This window comes from Chanodichthys erythropterus, chromosome 13 (assembly GCF_024489055.1).
Source record: "Chanodichthys erythropterus isolate Z2021 chromosome 13, ASM2448905v1, whole genome shotgun sequence".
NCBI classification, from domain to species: Eukaryota; Metazoa; Chordata; class Actinopteri; order Cypriniformes; family Xenocyprididae; genus Chanodichthys; species Chanodichthys erythropterus.
In genome coordinates, this window is record NC_090233.1 from 1,913,590 (window position 1) to 1,931,931 (window position 18,342).

General features: G+C 36.7%; 1 protein-coding gene across 8 annotated transcripts in view; it reads left to right on the forward strand.

The window, feature by feature from the left end:
• Nucleotides 1-15,536, forward strand: part of LOC137033815 (transmembrane protein 272-like) — a 77,798-nt gene extending 62,262 nt beyond the window's left edge. For 3 of the 8 annotated variants that reach the window (XM_067406139.1, XM_067406141.1, XM_067406142.1), the window contains 4 exons: nucleotides 5,509-5,592; nucleotides 5,858-5,908; nucleotides 5,996-6,202; nucleotides 13,404-15,536. In XM_067406139.1, the coding sequence (XP_067262240.1) occupies nucleotides 5,529-5,592; nucleotides 5,858-5,908; nucleotides 5,996-6,202; nucleotides 13,404-13,597 (516 nt within the window). In that variant the 5' untranslated portion in view covers nucleotides 5,509-5,528 and the 3' untranslated portion in view covers nucleotides 13,598-15,536. Of the gene's footprint in view, nucleotides 1-3,113; nucleotides 3,265-5,508; nucleotides 5,593-5,857; nucleotides 5,909-5,995; nucleotides 6,203-13,403 lie in introns of all 8 variants that reach the window. The other 5 variants (XM_067406137.1, XM_067406140.1, XM_067406138.1 and 2 more) reach the window with 3 other exon arrangements.
• The last annotated feature ends 2,806 nt before the right edge of the window (nucleotides 15,537-18,342 follow it).

The window sequence follows — 18,342 nt, forward strand, 5'->3', positions numbered from 1 at the left end:
TGAGAATTCTCTGGTCTGATGAGACCAAGATAGAACTTTTTGGCCTTAATTCTAAGCGGTATGTGTGGAGAAAACCAGGCACTGCTCAACACCTGTCCAATACAGTCCCAACAGAAGGATGGTGGTGGCAGCATCATGCTGTGGGGGTGTTTTTCAGCTGCAGGGACAGGACGACTGGTTGCAATCGAGGGAAAGATGAATGCAGCCAAGTACAGGGATATCCTGGACGAAAACCTTCTCCAGAGTGCTCAGGACCTCAGACTGGGCAGAAGGTTTACCTTCCAACAAGACAATGACCCTAAGCCAGGGACGGCGCATGCCTATAGGCGAACTAGGTAGCCGCCTAGGGCGGTAGCTCAGCTAGGGCGGCAAGAGAGAGAGAGAAGGCGAGAGAGCAAAAGCCAGAGAGAGAGAGAGAATTATTAATGTATTTGTTTGTTTTACATTAGGTTGCAGTTATCACACTTCTGTCAACAGCATTTTTCCACTCCATTAGTATAAATTTAAATTAACTTTAAATTTATAATAAAATTCCCACCCGCCCGGCCGCGCCCTGCCCCCACCCCACTTAGAGCGGCATCAATTAATATATAAGTGCAAAATACTTTAATGTATATTCAAAAATGTCAAAATTAATAAAATTATCTGGTCATGAGTACAAAAGACGACTGCTTTTAAAAGAGCAAGCACTGGTGAAACAAAGAGGTACCTTTTGGAAATTCATTGCCTCTGGAAGTCAAGAGGACAGCATAGTAAAAATCAGCAGCGACCATGCTAATGACAGCGAAGGTGTGGAAGTTGCTAGTAATGTGCTGGAGTAGGCAGACAGCTTAGCCATAACTAGCTCGTCTGATGAGGGACAGACGGAACAGCAGGGAGAAATATTACCCTCAGAAGGTGAGGAAATGTGTCACGATCCCAGCAAATGGCCAGCAGTAATAAATCCTGGACTTAAAGACACTTTGGTACAGGGAGGGCCACATCAAACCAAAGGAATTATTTTCCCAAAAGACAGTTGGAACAGGAGATTTTCAGAGGCTCATTACAGTCGCACATTAGCTAACGGGGAGAAACTGGACAGACCATGGCTGGTTTATTTGATTAGCAAGGACGCAACGTTTTGCTTTTGTTGTAAACTTGAAACTTGTAGAGACAATTGAACTGTTTGATAGTGTTATGGCAGAGCACATCAGAAGAATACAGTCTAAGGAAACTCATGTTCATTATTTGGGCAAAGAGATTCAAAATGAAATCATAGGAATGCTTGCATCTCAGATTCAGCAGGAAATTCTCACAATGCTCAAATCAGTCAAATACTTTTCGTTAATCTTAGACTGCACACCTGAGGCGAGTAGAACAGAACAGATGACTGTTGTTGTGCGCTTTGTGACAGCACTGGAAAGTTGTGTGAGGGTTAAAGGTGCAACAGAGGATCCAAAGACCTGAGAAACCAAAGACTGTTACTGAGTTTTTTAAATGATGTTTTTAAGGCCCTACCTTGTGCACAGATGATGTATATTAATATTATTCCTTTCAGTGCACCTAATAAATAGTCTTTTATCAGTAAGTAAAGACCGTTTCAAGTTATATTGCAAAAATGTATAAAACAAAACATCCTCTATAGCACCTTTAAGGAGCATTTCTTAGAATTCGCGCATTTAATGGATTCCACCGGTGCTGGCATGACAGATGTCGTGGTTAAGAAACTTGGCGATCTAGTGATTGACATAATGGATATGAGAGGTCAAGGATACGGCAACGGATCAAATATGCTGGGGAAACACAGTGGTGTCCAAAAGAGAGTGCAGGACATAAATCCAGGGGCATTCTATGTCGCGTGCAGTGCTCACTCTCTTAACTTAGTGGTGAATGATGTGGCATCGTGCTGCCTACAGGCTGTGGAATTATTTTTCATCGCTTCCACTTCTCACTGGCAGGTGTTAAAATGGCACATAGGTGACAGTGGCCTTACAGTTAAGCCTCTCAGCAATACTAGATGGGAAAGCAGGATTGAAGCACTCAAACCTATCCATCACCATTTAGGAGATGTTTATGATGCTCTTCTATCAATAGCAGAGGATGATGCCCTGACGGGCGCTTATGGTGTCAGAGCCAGATGTGAAGCGAGAGACATTGCGACCAAAATCAAAACGTATCCATTCCTGTGCAGTGTCATTACATGGTATGACATTTTATATGAAATAAATATTACCAGCAAGATACTGCAGGTAATGAACATTGACATTCCACATGCAACAGAACAGCTGAACGCGACAAAGCAATTCCTTGTGGAATACCGCACTGACAGTAATTTTGACAGAGTGCTGTCCAGCGCAAGACAATTGGCTGATGAGTTGGAAACAGAGGCCTCAAAGCATTTGCCGCTGCAAAAGCCTGACGCGCACGCTTCTGAAATGTAGGCTATTAGTTGTGTGAATGTGTGTTTGTGTGTATCAGTCAAGAAAAAATTGAAACCTCCAGTACTTATGAGCTAAAAAGTTGTGTGCATATGTTTAGTTTTATTCTGTACACTATCTATTATAAAACAGAAATTATATGCAGCTGTTGCATTGTGTACTTTTTTCACGTTGCAGAATGAAAAAAAAAATCTGAAAACATGCTTGCAAATTTTTATTTTAGAGATAAAGAAAATATAAATTTGTTTACATGCATCTTAAGGATACCTAATTGTAAGTGTGAGGTGGGGGCGGCATGATCGTGCTCTGCCTAGAGTAGCATTTGAGCTTGCGCCGGCCCTACCCTAAGCACACTGCTAAAATAATGAAGGAGTGGCTTCACAACAACTCCGTGACTGTTCTTGAATGGCCCAGCCAGAGCCCTGACTTAAACCCAATTGATCTCTGGAGAGACCTAAAAATGGTTCATTTTAAGCTAGCCATATAGCAATTTTTAAATAATAGTTGGTTTAAATAAAACTACCCAGCAGGTTGGGCAAACATTTAACCCAACCGCTGGGTTAAAACAACCCAATCGCTGGGTTTGTCCATTTTCAACCCAACTTGGGTTGTTTTTAACCCAGCATTTTTTAGAGTGCATGCTCCAGCCAATAACCGACAAGAATGATTTTAAATGCGCGTTCATGACTGTTTCAGGAAGCACGGAGGGGAGGGGGAGGAGGAGAAGGAGGGAGGGTCTAGCTAGCCTCTGTTTTGTTTGGCAACACTTCGAACATCAACAGGAAGTTACTCCATCCAGGATTGCTTAGAGAACCTTTAACATATTCCTGTGATCTCCTAGATGAAGGTTAGTTTTAAAGTAACCAACAGTTTAATGTTTGCAAATGACTCATAATTGTATGCTAATTTAGTTACTTAATGTTTGGTAATGAAGGGCATACTTTGCATCATCAACACTGACTCAATGACAAACAAGTCATTTATAAGAAGACAACTGATGGCACCTGTGTTCATAGCAACTAGTTTCTAACTAATTAATCATTTGATTGTTAATCATAAATATAGGGGGCTGCTGCTTGGTATAATTGTTTTCAAGAAAATTATGTAAATTGGTAAACTATTTAGCCTAGGCAACCAAAACGAACACCAAAACTTAATATGAACTCTTAAAAATTATAGCAATTTACACCAAAAAAAAATGATGGAAAGCTGTCAGCCTGCATGTTTCTTGACCACCTTCTTCCATATGGATACATTTTCTGTTCTGATCTCAAGTCTCTGCAAACTACTGAGTAGGCACCAATCAGAGGCTGCAATTTTATGATGTCCTCATGTAGACTTCTTACAAAGTATTTTACAGTATTTTAAAAATACAAAACATTAAAGTATTTTGATACAAAATACAAAGACATTTTCATCAACCCTATCAAATACAAATTACAAAATACTATTTTGTATTTGAAATACGTATTTGAAATACATGTATCATAAATACTAATCCCTGACCCTACTCCTGATCAAGGTTTCTAAATAGTGTGAATTTTTTTTTACCCGGGTTTTGTGTGTGTGTGTGTGTGTGTGTGTGTGTGTGTGTGTGTGTGTGTGTGTGTGTGTGTGTGTGTGTGTGTGTGTGTGTGTGTGTGTGTGTGTGTGTGTGTGTGTGTGTGTGTGTGTGTGTGTGTGTGTGTGTGTGTGTGTGTGTGTGTGTGTGTTCAATACTTGCTGCTCCTAATGTTTGTGCACTGAATTTGTCCTCTAACTTGGATGGGTTAAATGCAGAGTATGGGTTACCATACTTGGCCTTGTGAAGTGAAAATTTGGCAGAGCCAGGTCAGCAGGCATTTTTGTTTTTGACTAGATGATTTTGACTAATTCGTTTTGACTACTTATTTCATGAAAAAGATTAAATATTTTGCTGCACAACATTAAAAAATGATTTAGGATAAATATAGTAAGACATTGAAATAGATACAATATTATAACATTCATTTTGATAAAATTCACCTTCTTAAAGAGGAAGAAAGACATTTCTCAATGTGTTAGGAATGAAAGGATGCCACATCATTTGATGGAAATGAAAATTATCAACCTACAGAGGACTGAATTCAAAGACACCCTGAAAATCAAAGTAAAAACATTATGCAGCAGGCTAGTCCATTTTGCTGAAATTTCATTGCAGCAACTGACAACGTCTGGGCATGCTCCTAATGAGACGACAGATTGTGTACTGGGGTCAGGGTCCCACTCTTTCATGAACACCAGATTCAAGGACTTTTTAAAGCACTGTTTATTTTATATCAAGCACCTATCAAATTCACATCCCAGCATATGGAGTGTCATGAAAGACCTTTTACAATACTTAACATTTTAATCGTCCTATTGCATTTGCATCCATTTTAACCCAGAAGAGGTACAGAATCATTTGTACATTAATTTTGGAAATTAAAACTGTTTGCAGCTTTCTTATCCCTAATGTTAACAATTATTCCATACTAGTTTTGGTTTTCATTTTTTATGAATCATTACTTGAGTAAAAACATTATAATATACAGAGAATATTATAAAAATACATTTTGCAGTTGAGTGAAGAAAAAAAAAAGGATTATATTGATCATAATTGTGGTCTAAAGTCAGAATATATATACAATATATTATAGATAATAAGCTTGCAATTCTGAGAAAAGAAAGTCAGAATTGAGAGATATATAAATTGCAATTCTGATTTTTTTTTTCTCAGAAGTGCTCATTTATATCACAATTCTGACTTTTTAAAGGGGTAGTTTTTTTCTCTGAATAGTCGCAATTTTTACATCAAACATGCAAAAGTTCTCATATGATTTATCCTTGTTCCATTTTTTACATCACAAAAACCAGAGTAGTGCATAGACTTTTTACATCCACTGTCACTTTTGTCAATCTACCCAGTTTCCTCCACAAAATATAAAAAACACACACACACACACTATATATATATATATATATATATATATATATATATATATATATATATATATATATATATATATATATATATATATATATATATATATATATATATATAATATACATTTCTGTTTTTTTTTTCTGTCAGGCCAGAGTGAAGTAAAGACGATGGAAGACAGAAGCTTATTGCAGAATATTCGCAGACCACCCAAACTCAGCACACCCATTCTAAGTATTCACAATTACTTTGTTCTCTGTGTGTGAAATGTTAATGTGATGCTTCATTAAATTATGTTATTAATGGTGATTGTCCTTTGAAAATGCTTTGAAATTTATAGAGAGCTACATAGCTAGAGTGTTAGAGCATTCATGGTAGGATATACAAACACATATTATGCGTAAACCTTGTCCAAGTATAGATAAAACTAGAGCATCTATTACAAAACTGAGAAAAGCGTGAAAAAACTACTTAATTGTCTCTAACAAATGTTTCACAGTAATCTCCAAACTCATTGTGACTGCCCTGCCCATCGCTCAGGTCTCAATTGGTACGTCTTTATTATTTAAGGTCTTTATAAACATTTGTTCATTTTTGGGCATATAAACAAGCCTATCATCTCCCTTCTTTTTCACAGGTGCAATATATCTGCATGACTGTCCAAAGCAGCCCTATATTCCCATCTATCTGCTGGTGTCAGGTGTGTTTGCATTGGTGCTCGGTCTGTTGTCCTGCCTTCCGTGCACTCAGGAGCCAGAAGATGGCACTCAAACTCCTCTGAGTAGTCTCTGCACTGCCTGGAATTCACTTGTGTCCCTTTTTCTCTTCTGCTGGTTCATTGCTGGTAAGATATAATGTGTTATATTAACTTGATGTGAAATTCAGATTATGTAGCTATTATGATGCTAGTTAGAACCAGTGTGCAGGGTCCAAAAAAGAGTTAATACTAAAACTCAATATGCAAGTGAATATTGGCTTTGATTAGTCAAAAAATTATTCGTTTTTTAGAAACTGCCAAATAATGAATGATTGAAATCACAATAAAGAATAGCTCAGTTGTTTTTGTTGTTATACTATTATTATTATTATTATTATTATTATTATTATTATATTTTAATGTGAACAAATTCATTAAAAGCATAAAACCTGAAAATTGCACATATATTTACAATTAAATTTAACTGCTTACACATTCTTATAAATTCTTAATCTTATGGTGCATTAAGTATTGTTTTGTTTGATTTCGTGGACGAAATGACACAATGTTTTTAACATTATACTAAATGCTTGTATTACATTTAGTATGAAACTGAAAAATACATATTATGCAGTACCTGTCAAGTTTGGAAACATTATAATTTTTAATGTTTTTCAAAGAAGTCTCTTATGTTCACCAAGGCTGCATTTTTATCATCAAAATACAGTAAAAACAGTAATATTGAGAAATAATATTACAGTTTAAAATAATTGTTTTCTATTTGAATATATTTAAATGTGTTGTTTATTCCTGTGATGATAAATCTGAATCAACAGTCATTACTCCAAGTCTTGGGTGTCACTTCAGACTTTTTTCACTTTCAGATTTTCCTTCAGAAATCTTTCTAATATGCTGATGTGCTCCTCAAGAAACAATTATTATTATCAATGTTGAAAACATTTTTGCTGCTTAACATTTTTGTGGAAACAATGATAATATTCAAACATTTGTGGTAATATTTTTAAAAATGCTCTCAGACAGCAAATGCTGTGAGTTTGCTTCCTTCTTCTCTGAGAAAATTAATAATATCAGAAAGGCGATCAGCACATCCTTGAGCTGCACTGGGGTAAAACAGATCAGATCACAACCTCAGAAAGCAGTTATGTCTGTTTTCAAAGCAATTGATGGTAAAATTTTGGAAGAAACAGTACAGCACCTTAAAACATCAACCTGCACCCTTGACACCTTTGACACACTTCCCACATCTTTTTTCAAAAGCGTGTTTAACTGTTTAGAAGCAGATCTCCTAGAAGTGGTAAATGCCTCACTTCTCTCTGGGACTTTTCCAAAATGCCTGAAAACTGCAGTTGTTAAGCCCCTCCTGAAAAAGAGCAATCTGGATAACACCATATCGAGCAACTACAGACCAATCTCAAATCTTCCTTTCATAGGCAAGATCATTGAAAAAGTTGTTTTCAATCAGCTGAACAAGTTCTTAAGCTTGAATGGATATTTTGACAACTTTCAATCTGGTTTCCGACCACATCACAGCACAGAGACAGCGCTCATAAAGATAATAAATGATATTCGCCTAAACACAGATACAGGTAAATTATCAGTGCTGGTTCTTCTCGATCTCAGTGCTGCATTTGACACTGTCGATCACAACATACTTCTTGACAGGCTGGAAAACTGGATTGGGCTTTCTGAGATGGTCCAAAAAAGTTGGTTCAGGTCATACTTATGTGGGAGAAGTTATTATGTGTGTATTGGTGACCATAAGTCTGAGTGGACATCCATGACATGCGGAGTCCCTCAAGGTTCAATACTCGCACCCCTCTTGTTCAACCTATATATGTAGCCACTGAGCCAAATAATGAGAAAGAACCAAATTGCATATCACAGCTATGCAGATGACACCCAGATTTACCTAGCCCTATCACCTAACGACTACAGCCCCATTTGACTCCCTGTGCCAGTGCATTGATCAAATTAAAAATTGGATGTGCCTAAACTTCCTTCAGTTAAACAAAGACAAAACTGAAGTCACTGCGTTTGGAAACAAAGATGAAGTTCTCAAAGTGAACACGTACCTTCACTCTAGGGGTCAAACAATTAAAAATCAAGTCAGGAATCTTGGTGTGATTTTTGGAGTCAGACCTGAGTTTCAGTAGCCATGTAAAGACAGTAACTAAAACAACATATGGTCATATCAAAAATATTGCAAGAATTAGATGCTTTGTCTCCAGTCAAGACTTAGAGAAACTTGTTCATGCTTTCATCACTAGCAGGGTGGATTATTGTAATGGGCTCCTCACTGGCCTTCCCCAAAAGACCATAAGACAGCTGCAGCTCATACAGAATGCTGCTGCCAGGATTCTGAGCAGAACCAGAAAACATGAACACATCACACCAGTCCTCAGGTCCTTGCACTGGCTTCCAGTTGCATTTAGAATTGATTTTAAAGTACTGTTACTTGTTTATAAATCACTCAATGGCCTAGGACCTCAATACATTGCAGATATGCTCATAGAATATAAACCTAACAGATCACTCAGATCATCAGGATCAAGTCATTTAGAAATACCAAGGGTTCACTCAAATCAAGGAGAGTCTGCTTTTAGCTTTTACGCCAGCCGCAGCTGGAACCAGCTTCCAGAAGAGATCAGGTGTGCTCCAACAGTAGCCACATCCAAATCCAGACTCAAAACACATCTTTTTACCTATGCATTTAGTGATTGAGCACTGTGCTATGTCCGAACTTTTTGCATTTTATTTTATACGTATTATTTTTTTATTCTTTTAATTCCTTTTCCTGTTTTTATTTCATTTTTAATGTATATTATATCTTTTATGTATCATCTTGTTATTCTGACTTTTAATGCATTTTAAATATTGCTGTCTGGTTGAAAGAGCTGGGAGAATTGGGAAGAAAGCATTTGTGATCAGGTTAAAATTTGGTAAATTTGGATAAGGGGACAAACCATGGGGAAATTTAAGCTGTAGTGCATGGTAGTGCAAGACTTCCTAGCTCATCCATCCAGATAGCAAAATTCTTTGTTTTTACTGTTATTTCTGTTCCTTATGTTCTATTTGTATTATTCTTCTTTATGTAAAGCACTTTGAATTACCATTGTGTATGAAATGTGCTATACAAATAAAATTGCCTTGCCTAAAAAAGAGAGAGAAATTAAAACTTTGGTAACACTATACAATAAGGTATAACTAAAAATGAACTGCAATTCTACAGCAATTTATTACTTTAATTTCAACATTTACGAATACATTATTCAAATCTTGTTAACATTAGTTAATGCACTGTGAACTAACATGAACAAACAATGAACAACTGTATTTTCATTAACTAATGTTAACAAAGATGAGTAAATACAGTAACAAATGTATTGCTCATGGCTAGTTAATGTTAGTTAATATATTAACTAGGCCTGTCAATCGATAAAAAATTTTAATCTAATTAATTACATACTCAGTGATTAATTAATCGCATACATAATTTTTGCTGTGAAAGTATTAAATATTTCAATTCAAATGAATCAATGCAGGGTTTTTCCCTGGTCAAAAATGGTCTTCGTGGTGACAGACATGGTCATCTACACAAACAGTAAAAAGTGCCCTACCCACGTGATCTGCGAGCCCGATACTGACAATAAAGTACCCGTCACTCTCACTGTAATTCTTTCTTGCCCTCTGCAAAAAAAAAAAAAAAAGAAAAGAAAAAAAAAGTGGTTTTATAGCTTTGTAAGAGAAGATGCTTTTTTGCTGAACCTGAAAAGTATTAAAAAGTAGCATTTAGAAGTTATATTAACTAATAATATAATTTTCTACCATATACAATTGAATGCACCTAGCTAACAACAACTTGCTTTGTTCTGGTTTCACCTCACTCCAGTCTAAACTGATTTTATAGGTAGGCCTAATTTACTACACATTGTCATTTAAATAACCTGAAATTATTGTGGATTATTAAGGCTAATTTTACTAACCACTCTTGCTAAATGGGGTAAGCACACTTGTGTTCTCATTTCAGAGTTGTTCGAGTAAATTATTCATTATAGACTGTGTGGACAAATGATTCATTAAAATGAATCTGTTCAAATGAGTCATTAGGTTGCGAATTGGACATTAGCGGACGTTGACGCGTTGCGTGCATATCGCGACTGTTATTAGGACATCGCAAAAGATTTGCCAACACAGAAAACACTTCACCACTGGATAGGATTTTCTTTTTGTTTACTGAAAGTGTGGTTTATGTCAGCTGCACGTGCAGGGCGCCTGTCAGAGAAGATGAGGTGACGTTCTTTTGAGCACTATTCACACCCAGCGGTTATTCAGGAAAAACATTCTCCGAATGCGCCTCGTGAAACATGGATTCGGTCTTACGAACTTTTAGCATTGTATCAGTTGATTTAGGTTATTATGTGTGAGGTAGAGAGAGTGCAAAGACGGTGCTTACTTTGAAGACAGAGAGAGAGAACGGCTCCAGATTCAAAGGTCAATACGGAATAGATTAATCTGCTTTAATTTTTTTATTTTGACAGCCCTAATATTAACTAATGTTTAACTAATGAACCTTATTGTAAAGTTTTACCAAAACTTTTATTAATCAAGGATTCATTAAATTGATCAAAGGTGACAGTAAAGACATTTTTAATGTTACATAAGATTTAATAAATTTAATTAATGCATGTAATAAATGCAAATAAATGCTGTTCATTGAACTTTCTAATTATCAAATTTCATCCTGAAAAAAAATTATCTTCATTTCCATAAAAAACTTTAAGCAGCAAAAACTGTTTTCAACATTGATAATAAATAAGAAATTTTATCTGAGCACCAAATCAGCATATTAGAATGATTTCTAAATCATCATGTGACACTGAAGACTGGAGTAATGACTGCTGAAAATTCAGCTTTACCATCACAGGAATAGATTACATTTTAAAATGTATTCAAAAAAATCTTTTAATTTGTAATAATATTTTGCATTATTACTGTTTTACGGGTGTAGGTTGCAGCAGAGACGAAGCATAAACAGACTTCTACAAACTGGGTATATTTATTAAACGAAGGAGAGAAAGACAACCAAACTTCACTAACAATAAGAACAATAAGAGTGCGGGGAGTGAGTCCATTATAAAGGGTGTGCAGATGAAGTCCAGGTGCAGGTGATCAGTGATGATGGGGAGATGACGAGGAAGTGAGTGCAGGAGTGGAAACAAGGAGGATGATGGGAAATGGAGTCCAGGACAAGGAGGGAACTGTGACATACTGTTTTTACTGTATTTTTGATTAAATAAATGCAGTATTGCTGAGCATAAGAGACTTCTTTTAAGAGATTAACAATTTGTAATGTTTCCCAACTTTTGACAGGTATTGTAATAAAAGAAATAATAATATAATGTATTAATAATAATTAGAGAGAAAATGTATGTCGGGTGAATTCAGGGTGATTGGGGCCCTTTTTGCCTCTGAGGTGACTTGGAAAAAGTGTCCCAATCAACCTGAAATCCCCCTACTGAATGCAATATAGAATCTATATTTAGAGGCAAATGTTAAAAATATGAAATGAATCACTTTCACTCCAGATAACTGTGAGATTTGTTTAACATTTGCCTGTTATTTTTGTCTCCTATTTGCTTGTTTAGAGACTGTTAATCACATTGAATCTTTTAAGGATATACAAGAATTTGTTTGTGGCACTAAATAAACAAACTAAAAATAAATAAATAAAATATTTAAGAATTAGTCATTCCATCCATATTTAAGAATCAACTTTATCCCAACATTGAGCATTGGCATTTTCGAAATTTCCTATTCATAGCCAGGGGCGGCGTCAGCCGATTTTGCCGGGGCTTCAGCCCCGAATGTTTTGAGTCAAGCCCCGAATGTAATGACTGTCACTGAGAAAATATGAAACTGGACAATAGCCTATGTAAACCCCCGAAATCATAAGTTGCTTTATTTCATTGCGCTTTGGCTTTGCATATACTGCATACAGCCTGTAAAAATAGACCTTAAAAATAATCTAGCCTATAGAATACATTTCTTTGCTGTCGGTAGCCTATGGGCTACTCCGTTTCTTCCTCTCTGTTGAATATGCAGCAGGTAGGGGAGGAGCTAGCACAGTCAACCGCAAAAGTGCGAGACAGTCAGAAAGCAGGAATTTCAGGTTAGAGGTTTCTTAACAGTACTCTCAAAATATAATTTTTCTTAACACATCTCTCTATTAAAATACGTTAAGCAGTTCAATACCGCTTTTCTACAGTATCCGACCATACACCGTCCGCGCTTTCTCTCTCTCGCACATTTGCGCACACGATCAGCTGGTGATGATCAAAATAAAAGCTCAAAGGATTTATCTTTTAAAAAGAAATGAGTACAAAAGTATTGTAAAAAAAAGATGTTTGAACCCTTTTTAATGTCCAGGTACAAGTCAATGCTGTTTCTTTGTTCAATTTGCACACTGTACATGTGTTGAAGCTCTTAATTTTGAGTTTCCAGAGTGCACCAGATTGATGCATTTAACCTTAAAATGTACAAAATTTTCTCATGGGGGAGCATGCCCCCGGACCCCCCTAGAGCTGGTACGTTCAATAAAGTTTTACAAATTAGTGTCAAATAATGTACATTTTCTGAACAAGAATACGACAACAAAAGCTCCTTTCATGTCAGTAAAGCTGTTAGTAGAAAATTCAAATGTCTTTGGACAAACATAGATTTGGGCTAAGCCCCGAATGTTTACAATGTCTGGCTCCGCCCCTGTTCATAGCCACCTATAATTAATTTGTTCTGGAATTAGAAGTGTTGGGTAGAGTAATATTCTGCTGGTCATGCAATTTCAACAAGCCAACCACCACTGGAGGAACCACCCTTATGTATAATAAAGCTGCTTTCTTGGCCACAAGGGTATTTCAACATGGAATGTGTAGAAAAGCGCAGATTAAAGGTGATGATACACAGTACTTTTTGAGCAATGTTGCCGGGAAGTTTTGCCGAGCGATGTTGCTTGGGTACTTTCCCATTGAGAATGGGCAACAAATTTCTATCTGGATACATTAGATTGAAATTTGTTGCCCATTCTCAATGGGAAAGTGCAAAAGCAACATTGCCCTGTAAAATTGCCTGTCAACATTGCTCAAAAAGTTGCCCTGTGTATCATCACCTTAAGGATGCACAGGTCAAAGACGATGTATATCTTTATACATCACGTGATGGTCTTAATTAAAAAGATTTGTCAAAAGTACTATATGCAAATCCAGTGTTTCAATAAATTATTTACCCTGTGAAGTGCTTCATAATGACCTCTTCACCCTTGTCTCCCCTACAGGTAATGTATGGATCTACTCTATTTACCAGCCTAATTACAATGGCAACGATTATTGCAATAAGACACTGTACCTGTTTGCTTTCTGGACCACCACATTGGTATATATATTGCTAGGCATTGTCTTCTTAGGAGGTTGCTGTATGTTATTCTGTCTGTGTTTGTGTGGAAGGAGTGGAAATGTGGATGACGTATGATGGACAGGGCCAGCAGTCAACAGTAATATTGCTAATATTAAAAACACTCTTGTGGACTTTTTTTTTTTTTGGGCCTTTATTTGATGTTGTGCCACTTGCTGGGTCAGTTATGAGCTTTTGCACAACTGAAAACCTTATTCTGTTATGTAAGTCTCTATAATTCATGTGTATAAATGCATTTGTATTGTTGGGCACCAGAACTTTTTGACGAGAGAAGATGCAAGTTTATTAACTGGTATACTGTCTTTATAATGGGATGTGCAAGATTTTGCATTTGAGAATATTGTTGAATGCTGCATAAAAACAAAAAAGATTAATAAATTGATACAAAAGATTATATTACCTATTATCACTTTTTTATTTATGTATTGTTAATTATTACACTGTTCTCTGGAATACTTTATTTTGATTGGTCAATTGTGGCATTTTTATCACAAATTTTTGTATGCTGACACTAAACTGTATAATTGACATTGTCCCTGGCACCTTATTTTTTCTTCCTAACTGTGCTGGTTTTGTCTTTTTTCACTTAATGCATCTAGACATGATGATAACGCAGCCCTGAAGTGTCAATTAAACTATCCCCTGCGAAGGCCTCCTTCCCTTTCCTTTGTATAGATAAAACGTTATCAAAATTATTCCAGTTCGCATAGATCCGCGGACACAACTAATTTTTCTGTATTATGCGGACCAGACAGGTAATTTGGTAAATATCACTTTTTTTAAAAAGACCAAGCTTATGTGGACAGACACACTCAAACACACAAGCCTATAGACTAAACACGCAAGCCTATAGACTAAAAACGTAAATGAACGGCAAGAATGCATTAAAGGTATTCGGTTTTCAGGAAAGTTGTCATTAGAGTGGCCCCTAAAGAAATAATGAACAATTTTTTACAACAGAAGTGATTCAATCAAAATCCAACTTTAGCTTGATAATAATTTTCCTATTGTCACTGTAAAGCTGCTTTGAAACGATATGTATTGTGAAAAGCACTATATAAATGAAGATGACTTGACTTAATAATAATAATAATAATAAATCAATTTAAATTGATATTTCACGTCCTTTCTGTGGTAAATACTTGTAAAAAGTCAGCTGGTTAATTTCAGAATAACCCTCAACAGGGTGATCTGGGCCCTAACAATAAGCGAATGTACATACCTACTCATAAAATTAATTGTGGTTTCTATAGAGCAGTTGTCAGAGTTCTGTCACTTCTGTCTAGTTTATTTCTTGGTTTTGTGACAGAGCTCTGACACTCCCGTTTTTGTCCTGTCCTTGTGCGGTTGTTTCCACCTGCCGCGTGCTTTCATGTTTTGTCTTTTGTTTAGCACGCAGTCTGTGTTTCACGGGCTGCGTGCTCTCATGTTGTCTTGTGACTATGAAAACTCATAAGCCACGTGTTCACACAAAACATGTCCGTGTCTCATCTTGTGTAAGCACATGGCTTGTGATTTGTCTTCATTGGCCATGTGCTTGTGTTTTTGTTTTGTTTGGTGTGAGCACATGGCTTGTCATGTGTTTCTTTGTGCCACGTGCTCTCATGTCTATTGTCTTGACCGTGCCCATCTTGTTACCTCATTATTGGCTGATTTGCTCCGCCTGTCCTCCCTCGTTACCTGCCTCATTTGCTCTCCTATTTATTCTCCTTGTGTTTGCAGTCCTTTGCTGGTTCGTTGTTGTATTTTCCCCTTGTGTGTCAAGTCAAGTCAAGTCAAAATTCTAGTCTGTTTTCCCCCTTGGGGTAGTTTTTGTTGTTTTTTTTGTAATTAATAAAAGCCCTCTTTCTTCCTGCAATTGAGTCCTCGATCCTTCCAAAAACCTTGACAGAAGCAGGCACAATTATTATTTATATAAAATATTATTTATTGAACAATATTTAATAAACAACGATAGCCATCATAAAAGTTGCTCAGCAATTTTGTCAAAAGTACATAGGCAGCGCTCTGATTCAGCATTAATGTTATATAAAAAAATATAGTTATAGTTTGCCCTTAGCCAAAACTATTTGCTCTGGAACAAACTGAGATCAAACATTGATTTAAACTTTTTTTTTTAAATGTATTTGTCATTTATTTAACCAGGAAAATTAGATTAAGAATCTCTTTTAGACTTCTGGCCAAGACAAGCAGCCACAGATGTTCACACAATGTTGCTTAACAAAACATCAACACAAATACAAATATATTTAACATTTGCAGATCCATTTTTCCTTTACCAACTCACAAATAAGAGATTTGACACCTGCTGAAATCTACCACAATTTCTTTTGTCTTTAAAACATTTAACTGTAAGTGATTTTCCCCACACCACTTCACAAAGCAGTCAACCAGATGTCTGTACTCCTCCTCCTGGCCTTTTTCCACACAGCCAACTATGGCTGTGTCGTCCGAGTATTTCTGCAGATGACATGTCTCAGAACTGTACTTAAAGTCTGCAGTATAGATTGTAAATAAAAAGGGACATAGCACAGTTCCCTGGGGGGCCCCAATGTTACTTATCAGTCGTTCAGATACACATCCCTGTAATCTCACAAACTGAGGCCTGCCTGTCAGATAATCATGGATCCATGTGAGTAAGGAAGCATCCACTTGCGTTTCTTCTAGTTTTTTCTTCAACAAAATTGGCTGTATGGTATTAAACGCACTGGAAAAGTCAAAGAACAAAATTCGAACTGTAGTATTACGTTGTTCCAAAAAACAATATGCCTTCTGTAGTAGATATATTATTGCATCTTCCACACCCATCCGGGGCTGATAAGCAAACTGCAGAGGGTCAAGTGATGGATGCACTAGTGGTCTAAGGTGTTCCAAAACCAATCTCTCCATAACCTTCATTAAATGAGAGGTTAGTGCAATGGGTCTGTAGTCATTTAGTGCCATAGGATGTCTATTCTTAGGCACTGGAACCAGACAAGATGTTTTCCACAGCAATGGAACTCTCTGAAGGTACAAACTTAAGTTAAAGAGATACTGAAGTACTCCACTCAGCTCGCTAGCACAAGACTCTCTGCCTCGCTGCTCAGTGTTTTGTATCTCCGTATAGCTTTTTCTCTTACTTTTATTGAATCTCGTACTTTTTGTTGCTTATATTATCATTACTTTATATATATATATATATTATTGCCCACAACATTAATCTGACGTCGCCAGCTTGTAATCTTTGAATCCAAATCACTGTTACAACGCGTTTGCATCTCGCTAGCTTGTTTAACTTGTCATCAGACCCAACGCGTTCATCAAACAGCTGTGGCAACTCGGATCAGTCTACAAACACGGTGAGTTATGTCATCCTTTCCCAGTGTTATATCGTGTTCCATCTGTCACATGTTTAGCATAGCCCTCTCTGTCAGCGATGAGGGATTTACATGTCATGAATGTAGGGAAATAGTCAGGCTGACAGAGAGAATCTCAGAATTAGAGACACGCATCCAAACTTTAATCGAGGATAGTAAGAATGCAGGGGCTTCAGATACTGTTTTGGATGCGACTAGCTTAGTTGTTCGGTTCCGGCTGTAGAGCCCGCGCAGCAGGGCACTTGGGTAACTGTGAGGCGGCCTAGCCGCGTAAAACACCACATTAGAGTGGCCCCTAAAGAAATAATGAACAATTTTTTACAACAGAAGTGATTCAATCAAAATCCAACTTTAGCTTGATAATAATTTTCCTATTGTCACTGTAAAGCTGCTTTGAAACGATATGTATTGTGAAAAGCACTATATAAATGAAGATGACTTAATAATCATAATAATAATAAATCAATTTAAATTGATATTTCACGTCCTTTCTGTGGTAAATACTTGTAAAAAGTCAGCTGGTTAATTTCAGAATAACCCTCAACAGGGTGATCTGGGCCCTAACAATAAGCGAATGTACATACCTACTCATAAAATTAATTGTGGTTTCTATAGAGCAGTTGTCAGAGATCTGTCACTTCTGTCTAGTTTATTTCTTGGTTTTGTGACAGAGCTCTGACACTCCCGTTTTTGTCCTGTCCTTGTGCGGTTGTTTCCACCTGCCGCGTGCTTTCATGTTTTGTCTTTTGTGTAGCACGCAGTCTGTGTTTCACGGGCTGCGTGCTCTCATGTTGTCTTGTGACTATGAAAACTCATAAGCCACGTGTTCACACAAAACATGTCCGTGTCTCATCTTGTGTAAGCACATGGCTTGTGATTTGTCTTCATTGGCCATGTGCTTGTGTTTTTGTTTTGTTTGGTGTGAGCACATGGCTTGTCATGTGTTTCTTTGTGCCATGTGCTCTCATGTCTATTGTCTTGACCGTGCCCATCTTGTTACCTCATTATTGGCTGATTTGCCCCGCCTGTCCTCCCTCGTTACCTGCCGCAGTCCTTTCCTTTGATTTTCCCCTTGTGTGTCAAGTCAAGTCAAAAAATTCTAGTCTGTTTTCCCCCTTGGGGTAGTTTTTGTTGTTTTTTTTTGTAATTAATAAAAGCCCTCTTTCTTCCTGCAATTGAGTCCTCGCTCCTTCCAAAAACCTTGAAAGAAGCAGGCACAATTATTATTTATATAAAATATTATTTATTGAAGAATAATATTTAATAAACAACGATAGCCATCATAAAAGTTGCTCAGCAATTTTGTCAAAAGTACATAGGCAGCGCTCTGATTCAGCATTAATGTTATATAAAAAAATATAGTTATAGTTTGCCCTTAGCCAAAACTATTTGCTCTGGAACAAACTGAGATCAAAGATTGATTTCAGATATACAGCACCCACCTAT